We start from the raw sequence: 22,500 nt of genomic DNA on the forward strand, positions 1-22,500 counted from the left end.
CTGCTTTTTACATTGGTGTGTGACGTTCAGAACTAGCATTCCCACCGAACACTTCCGGTGAATTTACTAAACTACTCACGATAAACGTTCACAAAAAACATAACAATTATTTTAAGAATTATAGATACAGAACTCCTTTATGCAATCACGGTGTCAGATTTTAAAATATCTTTTAGGTGAAAGCACATTTTGCAATATACTGAGTAGATAGCCCGGCCATCACAGGCTAGCTATTTTGACACCCACCAAGTTTGGTACTCACCAAACTCAGATTTACTATAAGAAAAATTTTATTACCTTTGCTGTTCTTCGTCAGAATGCACTCCCAGGACTTCTACTTCAACAACAAATGTTGGTTTGGTTCCAAATAATCCATAGTTATATCCAAATAGCGACGTTTTGTTTGTGTGTTCAAGACACTATCCGAAGGGTAACGAAGTGTGACGCGCCGGCGGGTATCGTGACAAAAATTTTCAAAATATTCCATTACCGTACTTCGAAGCAGGTTAACTTCACTAGGGTAGGGGAGCAGCAGCATTCGGAATTTTGGATGAAAAGCGTGCCCAAATTAAACTGCCTGCTACTCAGGCCCAAAAGCTAGGATATGCATATAATTGGTAGATTTGGATAGGAAACACTCTAAAGTTTCCAAAACCGTTAAAATAATGTTTGTGAGTATAACAGAACTGATTTGGCAGGTGTAAACCTGAGAAAAATCCATCCAGGAAATAGGATTTTTTAAAACTTTTTTGTAGTTTTCTATTCAATGCCATTACAGTATCCATTAACTTAGGACTCAAATTGCAGTTCCCATGCCTTCCACTAGATGTCAACAGTCTTTAGAAATTGTTTCAGGCTTGTATTCTGAAAAATGAGGGAGTAAGACCAGTCTGAATGACTGGACCCTAAAGTGTCACAGAGCTTTTTCATGCTCAATCCCGAGAGCGTGCCTTTCTTGTTTACCTTTTATATTGACAACGTTATTGTCCGGTTGAAATATTATCGATTATTTAGGCTAAAAGGATTGAATATAAACATTGTTTGACATGTTTCTATGAACTTTACGGATACAATTTGGATTTTTTTTGTCTGCCTGTTGTGACTGCGTTTGAGCCTGTGGATTACTGAAGAAAAGGCGCAAACAAAAAATAGGTTTTTCGATATAAAGTGAGACTTTATCGAACAAAACAAACATTTATTCAGTAAATGAATGTCTACTGAGTGCAACCATATGAAGATCATCAAAGGTAAGTGATTAATTTTATCTCTATTTCTGACTTGTGTAACTCTTCTACTTGGCTGGTTACTGTTTGTAATGATTTGTTGCTGGGCGATGTTCTCAAATAATCGCATGGTATGCTTTCGCCGTAAAGCCTTTTTGAAATCTGACACCATGGGTGGATTCACAAGAAGTTCATCTTTAAACCCATGTATAACACTTGTATGTTTTCTGAATTTTTATTATGAGTATTTCTGTTTTTGAATTTGGCGCTCTGCAATTTCACTGGATGTTGGCCAGGTGGGACGCTAGCGTACACTAGTGAGGTTAACGGATTCTTCTGAACACTCTGCAACTGGATCTATAACTTTTTTGAAAAAACCCACATTTCTTTATCGATCACCAAATTATTTCTCGTAAATTACAATAGATAAATGGCTGGATCTTTTTTTCCTTACACCGTAGGTTCATGTACTTTGACGTGAAGCGGTCACATTAGCGCTATATTGCCATTTTTGACCAGAAAATGGACCTTAACTGGGCTAAATGCCCATTTGGCCAAACCTGTGTCTTTTCCATTTAGGAGAAATGGGCATGTCCAGTAAAAATGAAAAAAAATGCATGAAATTAAATGTATGCATTCACTAGTGTAAGTCACTCTGGATAAGAGCGTCTGCTAAATGACTAAAATGTAAACGTAAAATGTGATGTTTTGTCCATTTGCAATAAGTCGCCATCTGGTGGAATGTTCCGGAACAGCGGAATAATGACCAAAACTTTTAGCTTTTATAAAACGGAAATCAAATGTCAGAGAGAGATTTTATTTGATGACTTCCTGAAGATCCGGCCCTGGGGCACGACCTGAGGCCGTCGGCCTATTTTAATAATACACGCGGACGTCTAGTAATGGACCGTACATTTGCAATGTTAGGAGATACTCATCAACCATACGGGTAATGCCATCGGCGTCCCTTATGTAGGGAAGAGACTGTCCCTGTCAACCATGTTTACAAGGAGAGGATACTATAATATAATGTTGTTGGGTCTGTAACTAACAGACACTATATAGTGTCCCCTCTTCATGGTTACAGACCCAACAACATTTTATAGTATCCCCTCTTCATGGTTACAGACCCAACAACATTTTATAGTATCCCCTCTTCATGGTTCTAGACCCAACAACATTATATAGTATCCTCTCTTCATGGTTCCAGACCCAACAACATTATATAGTATCCCCTCTTCATGGTTCCAGACACAACAACATTATATAGTATCCCCTCTTCATGGATCCAGACACAACAGCATTATATAGTATTCCCTCCTCATGGTTATATGTTGTGCTGTGCTCACTTGAACAGGAAGGTGGCATGCCAGTCCTTCTTGTGTGCAAAATGTTGTCATCAAATGTGCTTTCAAGACAACTGGGAACTTGAAAAAAGAAGTTGAATCGTGACGTCAGTGATCTTCAGGTCGGAGCTCAAGAAAGAGTTCCCCGTTTGGAATTCCTAGTTGGATGACTGTTCAAAACTTTTTTTCCCAGTCAGTGCAATTTTCTTTCAGAGTTCCCAGTTGTCTTGAGTTGAAGTCTAAGATTTCCCAATTCAGAGTGTCCAGTTCTACAACCATTGTGATTATTATGATTTGACCCTGCTGGTCATCTATGAATGTTTGAACATCTTGGCCATGTACTGTTATAATCTCCACCCGGCACAGCCAGAAGAGGACTGGCCACCCCTCATAGCCTGGTTCCTCTCTAGGTTTCTTCCTAGGTTTTGGCCTTTCTAGGGAGTTTTTCCTAGCCACAGTGCTTCTACATCTGCATTGCTTGCTGTTTGGGGTTTTAGGCTGCGTTTCTGTACAGCACTTTGTGACATCGGCTGATGTGAAAAGGGCTTTATAAATACATTTGATTGATTGATTGATTTTGAATGCTGCAGAAGTCATGCTGGATTAACATATTAATAATAATAGTCAACCTTTTCTTGCCTGTGTTGTCGCAAGTGAATGTTTATCTTTTAAAGCTTGGAAAAGAGATCATTTCAGACAGATGTTTTAATTCCTTAAACCCAGAGTTGGAGCAAATACTCTCTCCACCGAATAGCAGGCAGGAGAAGCAAAATATTGATTGTTTAGCAACGCTTGTAGTTAGCCACTGATTGTTGAATTTGTGATTTTCCTGACTTGTTGTGTAATGTTTATGTCCAATGGTGATGAGCACCAATACCTTATATCTATAATCTATCTACATATGACAAGGATTGAAAAGGATTTGCCAGTAGATTGTCGATGTGATTCATGATGATGACTGCTTGTGTTGCTTGCTAGCTAAGATTTTATAAGTAACATGATCAGTCCAATCACAGCTACGGTAGATATAACGTGATTTGACGTCATTTTATCTGTGGCAAAAGACCTTGAGCCTTCTTGTACGGTCACTTCTAATGTAAATCTATGGCAGAACCCAAGAGGGCTTGAACTGTGTATCTCTCCCTGTAGATTCATAGTGTCCCCAGAACACTGAGCCAATCACGGCGCAACTACAGAGATTACCATTGGATACGCTCTGTATTTTCCGCTGGCTGCCCCTCCACCACAGAAAGCACAGAGCTGGTCTGAAACACCTACATTTTGGAGCTGCCTTACTCAACAAAGAGACCATGTTTGTGTGTGGCTTTGTTAACTCAATATATATATATATTTACATTGTTTGAAAACTATGTGACATCAACTAACGGCAAAATAACATGCAAAACATTTTTTATCATTTATTATAAAAATGTTTTTTTTTTTTTGCTAATCAGGTGAGGCCCTGAATGACTGGTCGCCACTACTCTGGATTGATCCATTTCATTTTAGTAACGAGACTCTTTCTTGCTTGTGCCTGTCGTTTTTTCACGTTAACGTTACGACCATGAACATTCTTGTAATGACCTGTCAAAGGCTACATTTTAGTCTGGGATTTAACGCACCGTCTCGACACTTTCATCATGAGAAAGAGAAGAAAGATAACTTTATTTTGATCAATGTTCATTTTTTTGGGGGGTGGAGATGAAAAAATATATAATTTAATACGACTGAAGTGTTTACAAACTAGATGAGCTGAAATGAAAGCAACTTCTGACAACGAACACTCAGATTATAGTCACATTACGTCTCATCTCGAAAACAATGTACAGTATGTTTAGATAGGTGTAGTCTGGAGCCAGGCTTGTTGATTTATAATCTGAGGATATCCTGCAATTGAGGAAGTTCTAATTACGCTGGCCCGGGTTGAACTGGACAATGGGCCGTCACATCATCTGGCGACAGCGGGGAGGGAGGAGCGCTTTATCTAAAATCAAACTTTAATCTGCGCCCATCGCTCATGTTGTCAACAAGGCATCTTCAAGAAACATACAACATCTCTTTTCCATGAAATAAATGTTTTAATTTTCAAACTAGATTTCATTGGGAAGGTTGATAAATCCTTTATATCAAAAGCAGTCACTTAATTTGCATGTGAAAACACAGAATCCTACTCATTACTCCACTTGCATATCTACGTCACTTTCGTTTTGAGTCAACTTCGCAGTCGGCAAGAGCAGAACGCCTGGCTCACACCAGGGTGGCAGCCCGCCTCCAAAACGAGTCACTTTCCCCCCGGTTCAAACTCTTCTTACCGGGGTAACCCGGGCCAGATAAACAAAACCCCTCACTGACATAATTGTTTACGCAAGAGAACATGACAACACAGTAATTAATGAAACGACACAGGTGACTGTAAATAGGGTAGACAGATCAAGTGTTTGATGATTGGAGCCCTGGTCCAACCTTTATGTTAATGTATTCATATATGCAAATACACCAGATGCATTTATGCAAATGAGGCACATATAATTTTCTTTCCTTAAAAAAATTCAATATACCTGATACAATAACAACATGTATATATATATATATATATATATATATATATATATATATATATATATATATATATATATATATGAGTGCATTCTTACAATATATATTTTTTTAAATTGTACAATAAAATTGTACAGTAAAACCTGAATTCACACCAAAATCTCTGAATTCCATTCATTATTGGTCCGTTCCAGTAAAATATTTTGCCCAAACACTAGGCATTCCCTGGAGCTGTTGTCAGAGGACAAACTAGGGTCCCCCAGCCACATCATAATTCACACGGACACAAACAACCTGAGGGCCCAGCAGGAATGGGTGGCAACAGCATTCAAATGAGTGATTAAAAAATCTTCTACTTTCCCCAACACACAAGTAGTTATCTCCATCCTGCTACCATGAAAATACTTTCACGATGCCACCTTACAATGCGTGAATGCAAGCATTTCGCGAGACTCTGCCTCAAAACCTAATGTCTACCTGGCCCACCACTCCACTCTGGACTTGAACAGCCTTTGCAATCAGGTCCACCTCTACAAGGCAGTAATCCCAACGTTTGCCAGGACCCTGAAGGACGTCAACCTCAACCTCAACCGTAGCCCCAGCACGTCACACAGGAGCAACAGAGCAACGGGGAAAATCAAATCAAATCAAATGTATTGGTCACATACACATGGTTAGCAGATGTTCATGTGAGTGTAGCGAAATGCTTGTGCTTCTAGTTCCGACCATGCAGTAATATCTAACAAGTAATATAACCTAACAATTTCACAACAACTACCTAATACACACAAGTGTAAAGGAATGAATACGAATTTGTTCATAAAAATATATAAATGAGTGATGGCCGAACGGCATAGGCAAGATGCAGTAGATGGTATAGAGTACAGTATATACATATGAGATGAGCAATGTAGTGTATGAGAACATTATATAAAGTGGCATTGTTTAAAGTGGCTAGTGATACATTTAATTACATCAATTTTACCATTATTAAAGTGGGTGGAGTATAGTCAGTATGTTGGCAGTATGTTGGCAGCAGCGTGACACCCTCCCAGACATGCAAAACTCCCTCCTGAAGGACCTGCACCGATAGAACCCACTCCAAGAGGACCTACACCCAGACCAGAGCATCACCAGCCACACCCCAACAAGCTAAGACCACCCCAAGCAAACCCTGGCCACACTCTATATAGCCCCCCCCATATTAGACCTGTGCCCTTCCTGTCCACCCCATGCCACCTGCGGCAAGGACCTCAACAGGCCTTTGGCCTAAAGAGCAGGAACCCAGACTTCATTAAATTAATTGGAAATAAGGACATTGTCAACCCACAAGAAACATGGTATAAAGGAGACAAACCCACTGGTTGCCCTCTAGGTTACAGAGAGCTGGTAGTCCCATCCACCAAACTACCAGGTGTGAAACAAGGAAGAGACTCAGGGGGGTATGCTAATTTGGTATAGATTAGACCTAACCCAATCTATTATTAGTCAAAACAGGAACATTTTACATCTGGCTATAAATTCAAAAGGAAATGATCTCAACAGAGAAAAAAGTCCTCATGTGTGACACCTTTATCCCCCACTCAGACACACCCCTTATTACTCGTGAAGGAACAGGGGAATTACATACAGGACTCTTCAGACACACCCCTCATTACTGGTGAAGGAAGGGATGAATTACACACAGGACTCTTCAGACACACCCCTCATTACTGGTGAATGAAGGGAGGAATTACATACAGGACTCCTCAGACACACCCCTTATTACTGGTTAAGGAAGGTAGGAATTACACACAGGACTCCTCAGACACGCCCTTTATTACTGGTGAATGAAGGGAGGAATTACACACAGGACTCCTCAGACACACCCCTTATTACTGGTGAATGAAGGGAGGAATTACACACAGGACTCCTCAGACACGCCCCTTATTACTGGTGAATGAAGGGAGGAATTACATACAGGACTCCTCAGACACACCCCTTATTACTGGTGAAGGAAGGGAGGAATTACACACAGGACTCCTCAGACACACCCCTTATTACTGGTGAAGGAAGGTAGGAATTACACACAGGACTCCTCAGACACACCCCTTATTACTGGCGAAGGAAGGGAGGAATTACACACAGGACTCCTCAGACACACCCCTTATTACTGGTGAAGGAAGGGATGAATTACACACAGGACTCTTCAGACACACCCCTCATTACTGGTGAAGGAAGGGAGGAATTACACACAGGACTCCTCAGACACACCCCTTATTACTGGTGAATGAAGGGAGGAATTACACACAGGACTCCCCAGACACACCCCTTGAGAAGTGAAGTCCTCTAATCCGAGCCAGGTCTTATGCAAATGATCAACATGCAAGTTACAGTAAGTCGTTTGCCTTTTTTCCAGTAAGAAGCACGTGACACGCTGACTCTCACACAGAGCTGTTGTTACACCCATTCACACTTCTGTTCTTATTGACACCATGCAGAGCTGTTGTTACACCCATTCACACTTCTGTGCTTAGTTACACCATACTGTCCTCTGATAAACAGAGAGTTGGTAGAGTAGTGTGCAGCGCAGTTACTGTCTGTCCACTTGTTTTGATGTAGATAGAGAATGAGGAAGAGGGAAGGAGAAGAAGTGAGAGTAAATGTAGTCTCTCTCTGAAAAATAAATGGTTTAAATTACTAACAGTATAAAACAATAGACTTCTCTGCTGTTTAGGCCCTGCAGCTATAACGTTGTAGCAGTATGAAGAGTTAGACTAGACTTCTCTGCTGTTTATGCCCTGCAGCTATCACGTTGTAGCAGTATGAAGAGTTAGACTAGACTTCTCTGCTGTTTATGTCCTGCAGCTATCATGTTGTAGCAGTATGAAGAGTTAGACCTAACTTCTCTGCTGTTTATGTCCTGCAGCTATCATGTTGTAGCAGTTTGAAGAGTTAGACCTAACTTCTCTGCTGTTTATGTCCTGCACCTATCACGTTGTAGCGGTATGAAACTTTAGGCTAAACTTCTCTGCTGTGTGGGGAGACAGACAGAGTGGGGGGAAGAGAGAGGGAGATACAGAAAGAGACACAGCTAGGCAGATATGGAAGGAGAGAGATGGAGAGAGACAGATAAAATATTTGTGACCTTAGTCTTTTAGACACCCCTCCCTCCCCGGAAGAGGAGAGGTGTGAGTAAACATCTCTGAATAACTATTCTCTCTGGTGTCCATGTCACAACAGGATACAATAAATATAGACCACAGGCCCTCTCTGAGAAAGATAGAGACATCACTGAATAACAATTCTCTCTGGTGTCCATGTCACACAGGAGACAGTAAATGTAGACCTCAGGCCCTCTCTGAGAAAGACAGAGACATCTCTGAATAACTATTCTCTCTGGTGTCCATGTCACACAGGAGACCGTATAGAATGATAAAACTCTACATGGTCATTGATGGTCGACCACAGAGGGCCAGACTCAGTCCTGGGAACCCCAAGAGGTGCATGTTTTAGTTCTTGCCACAACACTACAAAGATAATAATTAACTCTTCATCATCAAGATGTGATTAGTAGAATCCACTGTGTAGTGATACGTAACCTCTCAGAACTACAGTCATGCTCTGTGATGTGTGTGTGAATTCACAGGGTCCCATTTTACTCCATGTAAATATATTGTCACTTCAATGCTTTAATCACATGTTAAAATGTATTTACACTGTGGTAAACTAAACTAATATAAACTAAATATACAAACTAATCTACACTGTGGGAAACAAACATGGTTCTCAGAAAACAAGTCTGGAGTCACATGGTGGTGGTTAGTGTCATACTATTGGTTAGACAGTTTCCCCTTTAATGAGGTTGACAGTTAAAACTGTCTCTTACATTAGACTGAGTCACACAGAGGCTCCAGCTGTGCAGAGAACAGACACAAACCTACAACTGAGATAACAGCAGACTTTACAACAGTAGAAGTTACAACAGTAGAAGTTACAACAGTAGATGTTACAACAGTAGAAGTTACAGCAGTAGAAGTTACAGCAGTAGAAGTTACAGCAGTAGAAGTTACAGCAGTAGAAGTTACAACAGTAGAAGTTACAGCAGTAGAAGTTACAGCAGTAGAAGTTACAACAGTAGAAGGTACAACAGTAGAAGGTACAACAGTAGAAGTTACAGCAGTAGAAGTTACAACAGTAGAAGTTACAGCAGTAGAAGTTACAGCAGTAGAAGTTACAACAGTAGGAGGTACAGTAGTAGAAGTTACAGCAGTATAAGTTACAACTGAGATAACAGCAGAGTTTACAACAGGAGAAGTTACAGCAGTAGAAGTTACAGTAGTAGAAGTTACTTCATTTGAGCACAGTTGTGTAAAGATGTCAGAGGAAATCTATGAAAACAGAGATGGATTTAAAGGGAAAAAACCAGATGAGACCATGAATATTGATGATCATATACCCATCAACAAAAGACCCATCATGCCCTGCAAGAAGGATGGAGTTGGTGATCAACATTCAGGTAACAGTTTATCCTGGTATAGTGCTCAACACACACACACACACACACACACACACACACACACACACACACACACACACACACAGCCGTGAGTCTTTGGGTGAGTCTCTAAGAGCTTTGTACACCTGGACTGTACAATATTTGCCAATTCTTCTTTCAAAATTCTTGAATCTCTTTCAAATTGATTGTTGATCATTGCTAGACAACCATTTTCAAGTCTTACAATCAGACTTAGGACAGCTGTTACTTGGCCAATCAGAAACATTCATTGTCTACTTGGTAAGAAACTCCAATGTGTATTTGGCCTTTAGTTTTAGGTTATTTTCCTGCTGAAAGGTGAATTCACCTCTCAGTGTTTGGTGGAAAGCAAACTGAAGCAGGTTTTCCTCTAGGATTTTGCCTGTTCTTAGCTCCATTCTGGTAATTTGTTATCCTGAAAAACTCTCCAGTCCTTAACGATTAGTGGCACCCCCATAAAAATCACCATTGGCCTCATTGTGAAATCCCTGAGTTGTTTCATTCCTTTCTGGTAAATGAGTTAGAAAGGACCCCTGTATCTTTGTAGTGACTGGGTGTTTATGTTTAGTTTTTACCAATAGGTGCCCTTCTTTGCGAGGCGTTGGAAAACCACCCTGCTCTTTGCTTGTTTAAATATGTGTTTGAAATTCACTGCTTGACTGATGGATGTTACAGATAATTCTATGTGTGGGGTACAGAGATGAGGTAGTCATTTTAAATATAATGTTAATGCTTAGCCTAACCCTAACCCTAACCCTAACCCCAACCCTAACACAATGGTTGCGTGGAAATTGAATTAACATAATACAAAAATCGCCATCAACATCCTTCAGTTTTAGAAAGAGATATCTGCTTGTTGCATGGGCCACATCTCAATCCACTGCATCCGCCCTTCCGCATCTGTGGTGGAAGGTGGCAGAGCTAGAGGGGTGTTTGTCAGACCATGAGACATGCTGAAAATCGGATCTTCTCACAAAATCATATGTAGCATCTGAACGGTTTGGCCTACAAACTATTATAACCACTCTATTGAAAGATGAGACTCTCACAAACGTGATGGGGTTCTCCATTTAGGACGTCTACAAGCCTCACAAGACTCTGAAGGTCCCCAGTACCAGTTTAAAACATTTATGGACGTATATATGGAGATAGTTTAGTGCCTAAAATAAGGGGATAAATACATGTAAAAAATATTAATAAAATGTTTCCTGATCTTCTCTATTACATTTCTTAGACACTTCAGAACTTCCATTTGATATTTTGGGGGAATTTCTGTTGTTCCATGTAGTGAATCTGTTATTCAATGTGTTTCTATTGGCTAATAGCGGAAATGACTATCTGTTGTTCCATGTAGTGAAAATATTATTCAATGCATTTCTATTGGCTAATAGCAAAAATGCCAAATTCAATGTTCCATCCATAGGGGTGGGGTTTCCACGTCACCACGTTCAATACCCAAACACGAACACAAAGCACAACTAGAATACAAATGGGGAATTCATTAGGGAGATTTGAACACTGTGGGAAAAGGGGGGAATTCCGCAATCAGTTCACAATCCACAATCCGTTCTCGTTGTCCGTTCTGTTCTCCTGGTGTAATCCTAAAACTCAGGTCCTCAGCCAAACCGGTTCGGTACACAGTGGAGGTAATCAGACAGTCCAGGTCACAACGGGTAATCACACAGATAATTCTCTCTTTGCTCACACTCTCCATAACACACGTTTCCCTCACAGTCCTTCCTCCGTTTGTGCAGCCCACTTCCTCTTTTATCCACAAACACTCCCTGGCTTAACCTGTTTGGGCTAGGGGGCAGTATTGAGAATTTTGGAAAAAATATGTGCCCATTTTTAACTGCCTCCTACACCAACTCAGAAGCTAGAATATGCATATTATTGTTCAGGTTTGGATAGAAAACACCCTAAAGTTTCTAAAACTGTTTGAATGGTGTCTGTGAGTATAACAGAACTCCTATGGCAGGCAAAAACCTGACAAGGTTTCATGCAGGAAGTGGCCTGTCTGACAAGGAGTCGTGCGTCTTGCATCTGTTTATTGAAAAGTAAGGATCTTAGCTGTAACGTGACAATTCCCAGGGCTCCAATAGGCTCTCAGGACGCGGGAAAATCATGAAGGTTGACGAGGCAGCCTCAGGCTGAAACAGATTATCATCTTATTCAAGTGTCCCATTAGGTGACAATGGAGTGAGGCGCGTGCGCGATTAGCCCCCGTGGAGTATTTTAATTCGGCTGTTTAGTTTATTGCAGATTCCCGGTCGGAATATTATCGCTTTTCTACGAGATAAATGGCATAAAAATTGGTTTTAAACAGCGGTTGACAGTACGGTAATGGAATATTTAGACATTTTTTGTCACGCCATGCGCTATGCTCGTGACCGTGGATTACCATTCTGATAGTGTCTAGAACTCACGAACAAAACGTCGCTGTTTGGATATAATGATGGATTATTTGGGACCAAACCTACATTTGTTATTGAAGAAGAAGTCCTGGGACTGCATTCTGACGAAGAACAAGAAAGGTAAGAACATTTTTCTTATAGGAAATGTGATTTTGGTGAAGGCTGAACTGCGTGGGTGTCTAAATAACTAGCCCTGTGATGCCGGGCTATGTACTTAGAATATTGCAAAATGTGCTTCATTGAAAAATGGGTGTCTGATTATTTCTGGCTTGGTACTCTGCTGACATAATCTAATGTTTTGCTTTCGCTGTAAAGCCTTTTTGAAATCGGACAGTGTGGTTAGATTAACGAGAGTCTTGTCTTTAAATAGCTGTAAAATAGTCATATGTTTGAGAAATTGAAGTTTTTGTATTTTTGAGGAATTTGTAATTCGCGCCACGCCTATCATTGGATATTGGAGCAGGTGTTCCGCTAGCGGAACGTGTTTAAGTATCAATCAAACACTCAAGGAAGACACTAACTAATGGACGGTTTGGAAGTCAGTTTTTTTCTCACATATTTCCTTTAATGTAAGTTGAATTGCCGTACGTGGCATGTGAACTGATAACAGAACAATCATTAGCCAATTTCACTCACCTTTCTGAACTAAAGATTGTTTCAGACATTCTGTGTCTTTTTGTAGCTGGTCTCTCTCTTTGGTCAGGGTGTTGTTACTGGTCTGTAGCTGGACTCTCTCTCTGGTCAGGCTGTTGTTGCTGGTCTGTAGCTGGTCTCTTTCTGCAGTCAGGGTGTTGTTACTGGTCTGTAGCTGGTCTCTCTCTTTGGTCAGGGTGTTGTTACTGGTCTGTAGCTGGTCTCTCTCTCTGGTCAGGGTGTTGTAACTGGTCTGTAGCTGGTCTCTCTCTTTGGTCAGGGTGTTGTAACTGGTCTGTAGCTGGTCTCTCTCTCTGGTCAGGGTGTTGTAACTGGTCTGTAGTTGGTCTCTCTCTTTGGTCAGGGTGTTGTAACTGGTCAGCTGCTGGTCTCTTTCTTCGGTCAGGGTGTTGTTAATGGTCTGTAGCTGGTTTCTCTCTTTGGTCATGGTGTTGTAGTTGGTCTGTAACTGGTCTCTTTCTGCAGTCAGGGTGTTGTATCTGATCTGTAGCTGGTCTCTCTCTTTGATCGGGGTGTTGTAACTGGTCTGTAGCTGGTCTCTCTCTCTGGTCAGTGTGTTGTAGCTGGTCTGTAGCTGGTCTCTCTCTTTGGTCAGTGTGTTGTATCTGGTCTGTAGCTGGTCTCTCTCTCTGGTCAGGGTATTGGAACTGGTCTGTAGCTGGTCTCTCTCTTCAGTCAGGGTGTTAGAACTGGTCTGTAGCTGGTCTCTCTCTTTGGTCAGGGTGTTGTAACTGGTCTGTAGCTGGTCTCTCTCTCTGGTCAGGGTATTGGAACTGGTCTGTAGCTGGTCTCTCTCTTTGATCAGGGTGTTAGAACTGGTCTGTAGCTGGTCTCTCTCTTTGGTCATGGTGTTGTAGTTGGTCTGTAGCTGGTCTCTCTCTTTGGTCAGGGTGTTGGAACTGGTCTGTAGCTGGTCTCCCTCTTTGGTCAGGGTGTCGGAACTGGTCAATTAGTTTCTCTCTGTGAAATAATACAATCAACAACCAAGATAAAAGTGGAAAAGTTAATCAGACATTTCCCGGATTGAGGTCAATTTCAATTCCAGTCAATTCAGGAAGTACCCTGGAATTATTTTCAATTAGAAACATGTGGAATTGGAATTTGGTGTATTTTCTTAATTAAATTGAATGGAATTGAAATGGAACTGAACCCTGGTCATTACACCACTGATGATGAAGAATATTTGAGTGAGAACATAAACTCACGGTAGAGTAACAGGCCTATGATCCAAGCCAGCAGGAGAACACACAGCATCCCCAGACACACTGCAGCAGTTGGGAAATGTCTCTTCCACCTCCAAAGATACACTGAAGCACATATTATTATCATAAGAACTTGATCAATCTATATGTTTTCAGAGAGGTTAACAACCCATGCCTCGTTGGGGCAGGAAGTCCATATAGGTCTCGGGGGTAGAGCCAGCGGGCTGCAAGATATCTCCCTTCAATCACCCTTCCCTGCTGTCTGCCACAACACGCAATTTTGACTTCTTATTCCTCTTTGTAATTCACTGTGTATTTATTCCTTGTATCACTATTTGAAATGTTGTATCTTTAACTCTGCATTGTTGGAAAAGGATCCGTAAGTCAGCATTTCACTATTAGCATATCACGTTTCAGGGAAGATCCAGATGCAAACAATGTCGAAGTAACAAAAGTTTATTACTAGAACAGGGGGCAGGCAAAACGACAGGTCAAGGACAGGCAGAGGTCAGTAATCCAGATCAGGGTCCAAAAGGTACAGAACGGCAGGCAGTCTCGGGGTCAGGGCAGGCAGAGGTCAATAATCCAGGGTGGTGTGACAAGGTACAGAAATGACAGGCAGGCTCAGGGTCAGGGCAGGCAGAATGGTAAAAACCGGGAAATCTAGAAAAGAGGAACTAGAAACAGACAGGAGGAGCAAGTGTAAAAACGCTGGTAGGGTTTACGAATGAAACGAACTGGCAAAGACAAACAGAGAACGCAGGTATAAATACACTGGGGATAATGAGGAAGATAGGCGACTCCTGGAGGGGGGTTGAGACAAGCACAAAGACAGGTGAAACAGATTCCGGTGTGACAAGCATATGTTTACGAAGCATATGACAAATAAAATGTGGATTAAAATATGTTCCACTACTCATTTTGGGTGCCTGAACTCTGCAATATGTTAAAGCCAATATTCTGTAAGAGGTTTTGGAACTCAAGCAGAATAAAATGTGAGGTGCTGGAACACAGTTCTGGTGTTCTGTCCCTTGTCAAGCTTGTGTTTTTCCCTCAGTGATTCAAACAGCAAATGGACACAAAAGCAGACGGCAATACAACGCTGATAAAGAGCAAGTTCTTATGGTAATAATTTGTGCTTCAGTGTTTTGTCAGTGGTGGAAGAGATACTCTGGAGCTGCTGCAGTGTGTCTGGGGCTGCTGTGTGTTCTCCTACTGGCTGGGATCATAGGCCTCTTACTCTACCGTGAGTTGATATGTTCTCACTCAAACATTCTTCATCATCAGTGGTGTAACAACCAGGGTTCAATTACATTTACATTCCAGTCAGTTCAATTCAGAGAGTACACCAAATTCCAATTCCACATTTTCATGATTTGAAAAGCATTGAAGATATTTGGAATTCAATTAGAATTCCAGTGTACTTCCTGAATTGACTGGAATTGAAATGCAACTGACCCCAACCTTGGTAATGTCTGATTAACTTTTCCACTGTTACCTTGTTCATTGATCGTATTATTTCACAGAGAGAAACCAATTGACCAGCTCCAACACCATGACCAAAGAGAGATACCAGTTACAGATCAGCGGAAACAACCTGACTGAAGAGAGAGACCAGCTACAGACTAGCAACAACACGCTGACCAAAGAGAGAGACCAGCAACAGACCATCGACAACACTCTGATCAAAGAGAGAGACCAGCTACAGACCAGATACAACACCCTGACCAAAGAGAGAGACCAGCTACAGACCAGATACAACACCCTGACCGAAGAGAGAGACCAGCTACAGAAAGAGACAGAACGTCTGAAACAATCTTTAGTTGAGAAAGGTGAGTCAAATAGTCTCATGACTGTTCTGTTTGACAGTCTCTGTATCAGTTCACATGTCACTAACAGACAGGAATTTAACTTATATTAAATGTAAAATGTGAGAAAAAAACTATAACTTCCAAACCGTCCATTAGCTAGTGTCTTCCTTGAGTTTTGATTGATACTTAACCTCTATGGGACCGGCGGGACGAATTCGTCCCACCTACGTAACAGCCACTGCCATCCTGTGGCGCGATTTTCAAAATCTTCAAAATCATATTACTTCAATTTCTCAAACATATGACTATTTTACAGCCATTTAAAGATAAGACTCTCGTTAATCTAACCACACTGTCCGATTTCAAAAAGGCTTTACAACGAAAGCAAAACATTAGATTATGTCAGCAGAGTACCAAGCCAGAAATAATCAGACACCCATTTTTCAAGCCAGCATATAATGTCACCAAAACCCAGAAGACAGCTAAATGCAGCACTCACCTTTGATGATCTTCATCAGATGACAACCCTAGGACATTATGTTATACAATACATGCATGTTTTGTTCAATCAAGTTCATATTTATATCAAAAACCAGCTTTTTACATTAGCATGTGACGTTCAGAACTAGCATACCCCCCGCAAACTTACGGGGAATTCGCTAACATTTTACTAAATTACTCACGATAAACGTTCACAAAAAGCATAACAATTATTTTAAGAATTATAGATACAGACCTCCTCTATGCACTCGATATGTCCGATTTTAAAATAGCTTTTTGGTGAAAGCACATTTTGCAATATTCTAAGTACATAGCCCAGGCATCACGGGCTCGCTATTTAGACACCCGGCAAGTTTAGCACTCACCATAATCATATTTACTATTATAAAAATGTCATTACCTTTTGTTGTCTTCGTCAGAATGCACACCCAGGACGTCTACTTCAATAACAAATGTTGGTTTGGTCCAAAATAATCCATCGTTATATCCGAATAGCGGCATTTTGTTCGTGCGTTCCAGACACTATCCGAAATAGTAAAGAAGTGTCGCGCGCTTGGCGCAATTCCTGACAATAAAATTCAAAGTATTCCATTGCCGTACGTCGAAGCATGTCAACCGCTGTTTAAAATCAATTTTTACGTCATTTTTCTCGTAGAAAAGCGATAAAATTCCGACAGGGAATCTCCTTTTCGGCAAACAGAGGAAAAAATCCCAAAGGCGGGGGCGGTCGGGGTCACGCGCATAAGCTAGTGTCTCTTGATGGGCCACTTGAGAAAGGCGATAATGTGTTTCAGCCTGGGGCTGGAATGACGACATTCTCTTTTTTCCCGGGCTATGAGAGCCTATGGACGACGTGGGAAGTGTCACGTTAGAGCAGAGATCCTTAGTAAATGATAGAGATGGCAAAGAAGTTCCAGAAATGGTCAGACAGGCCACTTCCTGTAAAGGAATCTCTCAGGTTTTGACCTGCCATTTGAGTTCTGTTATACTCACAGACACCATTCAAACAGTTTTAGAAAATTTAGGGTGTTTTCTATCCATATGTAATAAGTATATGCATATTCTAGTTACTGAGTAGGAGTGGTAACCAGATTAAATCGGGTATGTTTTTTATCCAGCCGTGTCAATGCTGCCCCCTAGCCCTAACAGGTTAATTCAATGTTGTATTAAAGTGACTAAAGCAAGAAATGTTCAACTTACAGTGTGTCCTCAAGGATGGAAGAAGCTTGGTAGCAGTTGTTACTACGTCTCTACTGATTCCAAATCCTGGGAGGAGAGCAGACAGGACTGCAGAAATAGAGGAGCACACCTGGTGGTCATCAACAGCCAAGAGAAACAGGTGTGTGTGTGTGAGGTAGAGAGAAAAAAGAGTGATAGAGATAGCGAGCAGTAATGGGTATGTTTTAACAATGTTGTCTCTCTCCCACTACTACAGACATTGGTCAATTGGTTATGTGGACGGAAGAACTATGTCTGGATTGGTCTGACTGACTCTGTTTCTGAGGGGACCTGGAAATGGGTGGACGACACACCACTGACCACAAAGTAAGACATTCATGAATTATGTTTCACTATGACATCACTGTCTGGAGTAGTAGGTTCACAGTGGACAGCCTGATTCTATGTGTTGTTTCTCCTACAGGTATTGGAACAGTGGACAGCCTGATTCTATGTGTTGTTTCTTCTACAGGTATTGGAACAGTGGACAGTCTGATTCTATGTGTTGTTTCTCCTACAGGTATTGGAACAGTGGACAGCCTGATTCTATGTGTTGTTTCTCCTACAGGTATTGGAACAGTGGACAGCCTGATTCTATGTGTTGTATCTTCTACAGGTATTGGAACAGTGGAGATCCTAATGGTGGAAGAGCTGAGAACTGTGTGTATTTCTACTCCTGGACATCAGACAAAGGAGAATGGTGGGACTATGACTGTTCCTATAAATACAGATGGATCTGTGAGAAATAGGATTCCTCCTCGGTACTCTCTCAACTGCTAAATAGGATTATGATAAGTACTTTCAATCATAAACTATTTTCTGCTCATTCTGTTTACCTTGTCAAGTACATACAATATATAACAATGCAAATGTAATAATACATTGTAATAAAATAACAAAACATATGCAATAACAATACAATGAATTGATAACAGAATAACTTTTCTCTCTGTTGTTGTGGAAATTCACCACTAAGGACTCAAATTCAAAGGAAATGAATCAATCTTAATTATCACAGTTGTAGAGGTTCACTGACTCAATATAAAGCTGATGCTAATTTGTATTATTATTACTTTTTAGTTTAGTCTTCTTGCTAAATATTTTTCTTAACTCTTCTTGACCTGCACTGTTTGTTAAGGGCTTGTAAGTCAGCATTTCACGGTAAAGTCTACACTTCTTGTATTCGGAGCATGTGACTAATACAGTTTGATTTGATTTGAGACCCTTTATACTGCGACACAAACAAGTCATATAAGCACGGTTGGTTCCTGCATGAGACTGACTGATACCACACCAGGCTTCTTACCTTGAAACTGAGATACTCCTTTGGGTTCCCAGAGCAATGTTCTGGGTGTACTGGGGAATTGCATGTACAGTGATAGTGTGGATTCCTCCCATGTACAGTCAATCAGTCACTCGCATGAATCCAACCAAGATGGTTATTAGAAAAGCAGCATTATTTTATTCATACGAGTGGATAAACACAGAGAATGTCACACTCTACTGTATAATAGTTGATCTAACATGGAGTCTAGAAGGACTGTTCTCTACTGTATAATAGTTGATCTAACATGGAGTCTAGAAGGACTGTTCTCTCTACTGTATAATAGTTGATCTAACATGGAGTCTAGAAGGACTGTTCTCTCTGCTGTATAATAGTTGATCTAACATGGAGTCTAGAAGGACTGTTCTCTACTGTATAATAGTTGATCTAACATGGAGTCTAGAAGGACTGTTCTCTACTGTATAATAGTTGATCTAACATGGAGTCTAGAAGGACTGTTCTCTACTGTATAATAGTTGATCTAACATGGAGTCTAGAAGGACTGTTCTATATTATATAATAGTTGATCTAACATGGAGTCTAGAAGGACTGTTCTCTACTGTATAATAGTTGATCTAACATGGAGTCTAGAAGGACTGTTCTCTCTACTGTATAATAGTTGATCTAACATGGAGTCTAGAAGGACTGTTCTCTCTACTGTATAATAGTTGATCTAACATGGAGTCTAGAAGGACTGTTCTCTACTGTATAATAGTTGATCTAACATGGACTCTAGAAGGACTGTTCTCTCTACTGTATAATAGTTGATCTAACATGGACTCTAGAAGGACTGTTCTCTCTACTGTTTAATAGTTGATCTAACATGGAGTCTAGAAGGACTGTTCTCTCTACTGTATAATAGTTGATCTAACATGGAGTCTAGAAGGACTGTTCTCTCTGCTGTATAATAGTTGATCTAACATGGAGTCTAGAAGGACTGTTCTCTATTATATAATAGTTGATCTAACATGGAGTCTAGAAGGACTGTTCTCTACTGTATAATAGTTGATCTAACATGGAGTCTAGAAGGACTGTTCTCTACTGTATAATAGTTGATCTAACATGGAGTCTAGAAGGACTGTTCTCTACTGTATAATAGTTGATCTAACATGGAGTCTAGAAGGACTGTTCTCTCTACTGTATAATAGTTGATCTAACATGGAGTCTAGAAGGACTGTTCTCTCTACTGTTTAATAGTTGATCTAACATGGAGTCTAGAAGGACTGTTCTCTCTACTGTATAAAATAATAGAATCCCTGACACTTTAAGTCTGAAAATGTGATTTTAATATATATCAGATTCGTGTCCATTAACACTAAAAGTGCCAAAGAGAACAGATCAATAGACTCCCTGTCGTTTTGATTGCGCCATTACCATTTCACGGCCACTAGCAGCAGATGTGAACTATACAAAACAAACAATGGTTAGTGAATCCTCTTCTCATCCTCTTTTAGAAGAGAAAAGGCTTATACTCACATTTCAATGACTGCTTGTTGTTTGACATAATCAACTACTCAGCTCTGTCCCGTTTGAAAGGAGGCGCCCTTGATCCTGTCCTTATAAATACCTTGCCATAGAGTTATATAGAAGGCACACCTGCCACGAGTGCCCTCCGTCCTCACAAGGCGATAGAGATCGGTAGAATTCACATTGTGTCCTGGCCTGCATCCTCTCGGGTGGAGCACAGACCCCCCCCCCCCCCCCCCAACCACTATGGGGGAAAGGTACATCTGTGATCCTGAAACCCTGGCCCTAGTGCAGTGGCTCATTTCAATGTATCCACTCTCTAGGGAACATGGACGGAGCACGGACCCCCGTGCCAAAGCTCTCCCCTCAGCACTTTTCACAAGAAACTGAGACAGGAAGACCTACTTCCAGTCGCCACCAAGCACTGTCTCCAAGTCCCGTTGTTTTACCAGTGCCCGTTTGTCTTAACAAGTCTCTGTCACGTCCCAGCGTCTTGCCAGAGGGCACAGAGCAAAAATACGACAAAGGGGCAACTCGCTCTAGCGCCACCAGAGGGCGCTACATCACCACTGGTGAACGACTGTGGGCGACTCGTTGCAAGAGCAGTGGACTGGCGGGGTCTTGTCCACGGTCACATAGGTATACAGACCGCAGTTCACTATGAAGCCACCCGTTTTCAGTGGAGTTCTGATTTTTATTAACGAATGGAGACGAAGGACGTCTGCTCTCTCTCATTGTAGCACCAGCAGCAGAGAGACACTGAGGCTTCTACTCCTGGGACTTCCTGGTTCCTAAAGGAGGCAGGGACATGCCAGTCTGGACCTACGGCTCCTCCACAGCTACACCTCATGTTTACGCTCAATGTGCTGTCTCGCTTCTATTCGTCGACGTGACCGGTTCACTTCAGTCGACCTGCAGGACGCTTATTTTCACATAAGCATTCTGCCAGCACACGGGGAGGTTTCTCAGGTTTGTCTTTCAAGGTACAGCCAACAAATACCCCCCCAAAAAAATATTTATACACATTTCAAAATACCTTGCTGTTCCCATCGGGCTAGCCTTAGCTCCCTGTATGTTCAACAAGTGTGGGAAGGTGGTTCTAGAACCCCTGAGAGTTTCTTACACAGACAATTGCCTGCTTTGTTCACCTAACCCTAACACTCTGTCCTGGTTTCAGGAACTCCCCTAGGGGTAGTGTCATTAAGGAAGGTGGTGACAACACCACTCACACGGTGGGGCGGTGTTCACGAGGGAAGAGCAGCTCCGCCACGCTCATATAAATGACGTTGAACTGCTGACAGTGTTTCATGCGTTGATACACTTTCTGCCCTGTCACATCGTATGAGGACAGACAATACGGCTGTGGTGGGTTTGGTGTGGGGTGTGTGGGGGGCCAGAGAGACACTCACTGTCAGCTTCCACACAGACTAGCTGTCAAGGCACTCCTACTTTCACTACTGGCAGCTCATTTCCCAGTCGCACTGAATGTGGGAGTCGGACATGTTGTCCAGAGGGTCGTTCCATGCCAGTTCATCCAGCCATGACGCCCACCATCTCAGATGGTTCTGAACTTGTTTCTGTAGTTAGAAACAGAGAAGATAAAAATTCCTGTAATATTCTTTTGTTGAAGTATAATTGAATCTCTGAGTAAGTAATTGACTGCACCAAATTTGGCCATTTGAATTAATAGGATTCATATAATATTTAATAAATATACCGAACATCCCATTTGTACCAAACTGTTTTTTAAAGAATGGGTAAGACATGAGGATTCCAAAGAAATGGTCAAATGCCACCCACAGACAATTTGGGGAGGAGGTAGGTTGTAACGCGGGTCGTATAAAGGGAACCAAGGCGCAGCGTGTGTAGTGCTCTTATTCACTTTTATTATGAAGACACTCGAACAAACCGACCGACAACAGTTCCGTCAGGTGAAATACACTAAACAGAAAACAACTACCCACAAATCCCAGGAAGAAAAACCCCTACTTAAATATGATCTCTAATCAGAAGCAATGAGGATCAGCTGCCTCCAATTAGAGATCAACCCAAACAATCCCAACATAGAAATAGAAAAACTAGAACTTAAACATAGAAATAGAAAACATAGAAAAACACAAAAACACCCCCTGTCACGCCCTGACCTACTCTACTATAGAAAATGACATCTTACTAGGATCAGGACGTGATCGTACCCCCCCCCCCAAGGTGTAGACTCCGAATGCAACAAATCAAAACCCAACAAAAGAACCACAAAAACCAAAGGGA

General features: G+C 41.4%; 2 protein-coding genes across 2 annotated transcripts in view; one reads left to right on the top strand and one right to left on the bottom strand.

Annotated features, from left to right (window-relative positions):
- Window positions 1-9,015: 9,015 nt before the first annotated feature.
- The window catches only part of LOC123739008 (uncharacterized), a 14,538-nt gene continuing 1,053 nt past the window's right edge, over window positions 9,016-22,500 (top strand). Inside the window, exons 1-6 of the mRNA XM_045713593.2 lie at window positions 9,016-9,623; window positions 15,056-15,157; window positions 15,438-15,743; window positions 17,426-17,562; window positions 17,659-17,768; window positions 18,058-22,500. The exon at window positions 18,058-22,500 is cut by the window's right edge and continues 1,053 nt beyond it. Coding sequence (XP_045569549.1) covers window positions 9,482-9,623; window positions 15,056-15,157; window positions 15,438-15,743; window positions 17,426-17,562; window positions 17,659-17,768; window positions 18,058-18,190 — 930 coding nt within the window. The 5' untranslated portion in view covers window positions 9,016-9,481 and the 3' untranslated portion in view covers window positions 18,191-22,500. The remainder of the gene's footprint in view (window positions 9,624-15,055; window positions 15,158-15,437; window positions 15,744-17,425; window positions 17,563-17,658; window positions 17,769-18,057) is intronic.
- On the bottom strand, window positions 12,485-13,663 carry LOC145881505 (uncharacterized). The gene has a single exon (XM_082978313.1). It carries the CDS (start codon window positions 13,554-13,556, stop codon window positions 12,684-12,686), a length of 873 nt encoding a protein of 290 aa, XP_082834439.1. The 5' UTR covers window positions 13,557-13,663; the 3' UTR covers window positions 12,485-12,683.

Source organism: Salmo salar, chromosome 08 (assembly GCF_965601325.2).
Source record: "Salmo salar chromosome 08, fSalSal1, whole genome shotgun sequence".
Classification (NCBI taxonomy): domain Eukaryota; kingdom Metazoa; phylum Chordata; class Actinopteri; order Salmoniformes; family Salmonidae; genus Salmo; species Salmo salar.